Source organism: Hipposideros armiger, unplaced genomic scaffold, assembly GCF_001890085.2.
Source record: "Hipposideros armiger isolate ML-2016 unplaced genomic scaffold, ASM189008v1 scaffold_8, whole genome shotgun sequence".
In the NCBI taxonomy this organism is placed as follows: Eukaryota; Metazoa; Chordata; class Mammalia; order Chiroptera; family Hipposideridae; genus Hipposideros; species Hipposideros armiger.
In genome coordinates, this window is record NW_017731358.1 from 3,744,422 (window position 1) to 3,744,977 (window position 556).

The following is a 556-nucleotide window of genomic DNA, read 5'->3' on the forward strand; positions in this document are numbered from 1 at the left end:
AACTTGGGCCAGTGAAGCAACGTCCTCCACAACTAGACTGAAGAACCAAAGGACAGCAACTTGTCTGTTCCCCTTCTCCCAATTCCCCAATAAAAAAAAAAGAAACGAGAGGGGGCTAGGTGGGGAGCGTGCGTTACAAGATTTTTAAACTGACTCTTTTTGTTTTAAGGCCTGCTGGGAACAGGACTTCCAAAACGACAAATATGTCTGGAAGGTACCGCTTTTAATATAATTGCTTTGTACTTGAAGTTTTTTGTTTGGCATTAATCTAAATGCGAGCTTATAACTAGTGGGAAAAAGTTAGATAACTTTTGGGTAAGGGTCATTACAAGTCATATACTGGTTGTTTGTTAAACGAGATCTTACAACAGCTTCTGGTTAATATATATTTTGTGTGTCTTAGGCTGTGGTCCAAAGCCATTTTTGCTGGCTATAAGCGGGGTCTCCGGAACCAGCGAGAGCACACAGCTCTTCTTAAAATTGAAGGTGTTTATGCTCGAGATGAAACTGAGTTCTATCTAGGCAAGAGATGTGCTTATGTGTACAAGGCAAAGAA

At 40.8% G+C, this 556-nt stretch overlaps 1 protein-coding gene across 2 annotated transcripts in view; it reads left to right on the plus strand.

The window, feature by feature from the left end:
• The window catches only part of RPL35A (ribosomal protein L35a), a 4,249-nt gene that overhangs the window by 1,391 nt on the left and 2,302 nt on the right, over positions 1–556 (plus strand). For both annotated transcript variants that reach the window (XM_019652134.1, XM_019652139.1), the window contains exons 2-3: positions 170–214; positions 404–556. In XM_019652134.1, coding sequence (XP_019507679.1) covers positions 204–214; positions 404–556 — 164 coding nt within the window. In that variant the 5' untranslated portion in view covers positions 170–203. The remainder of the gene's footprint in view (positions 1–169; positions 215–403) is intronic.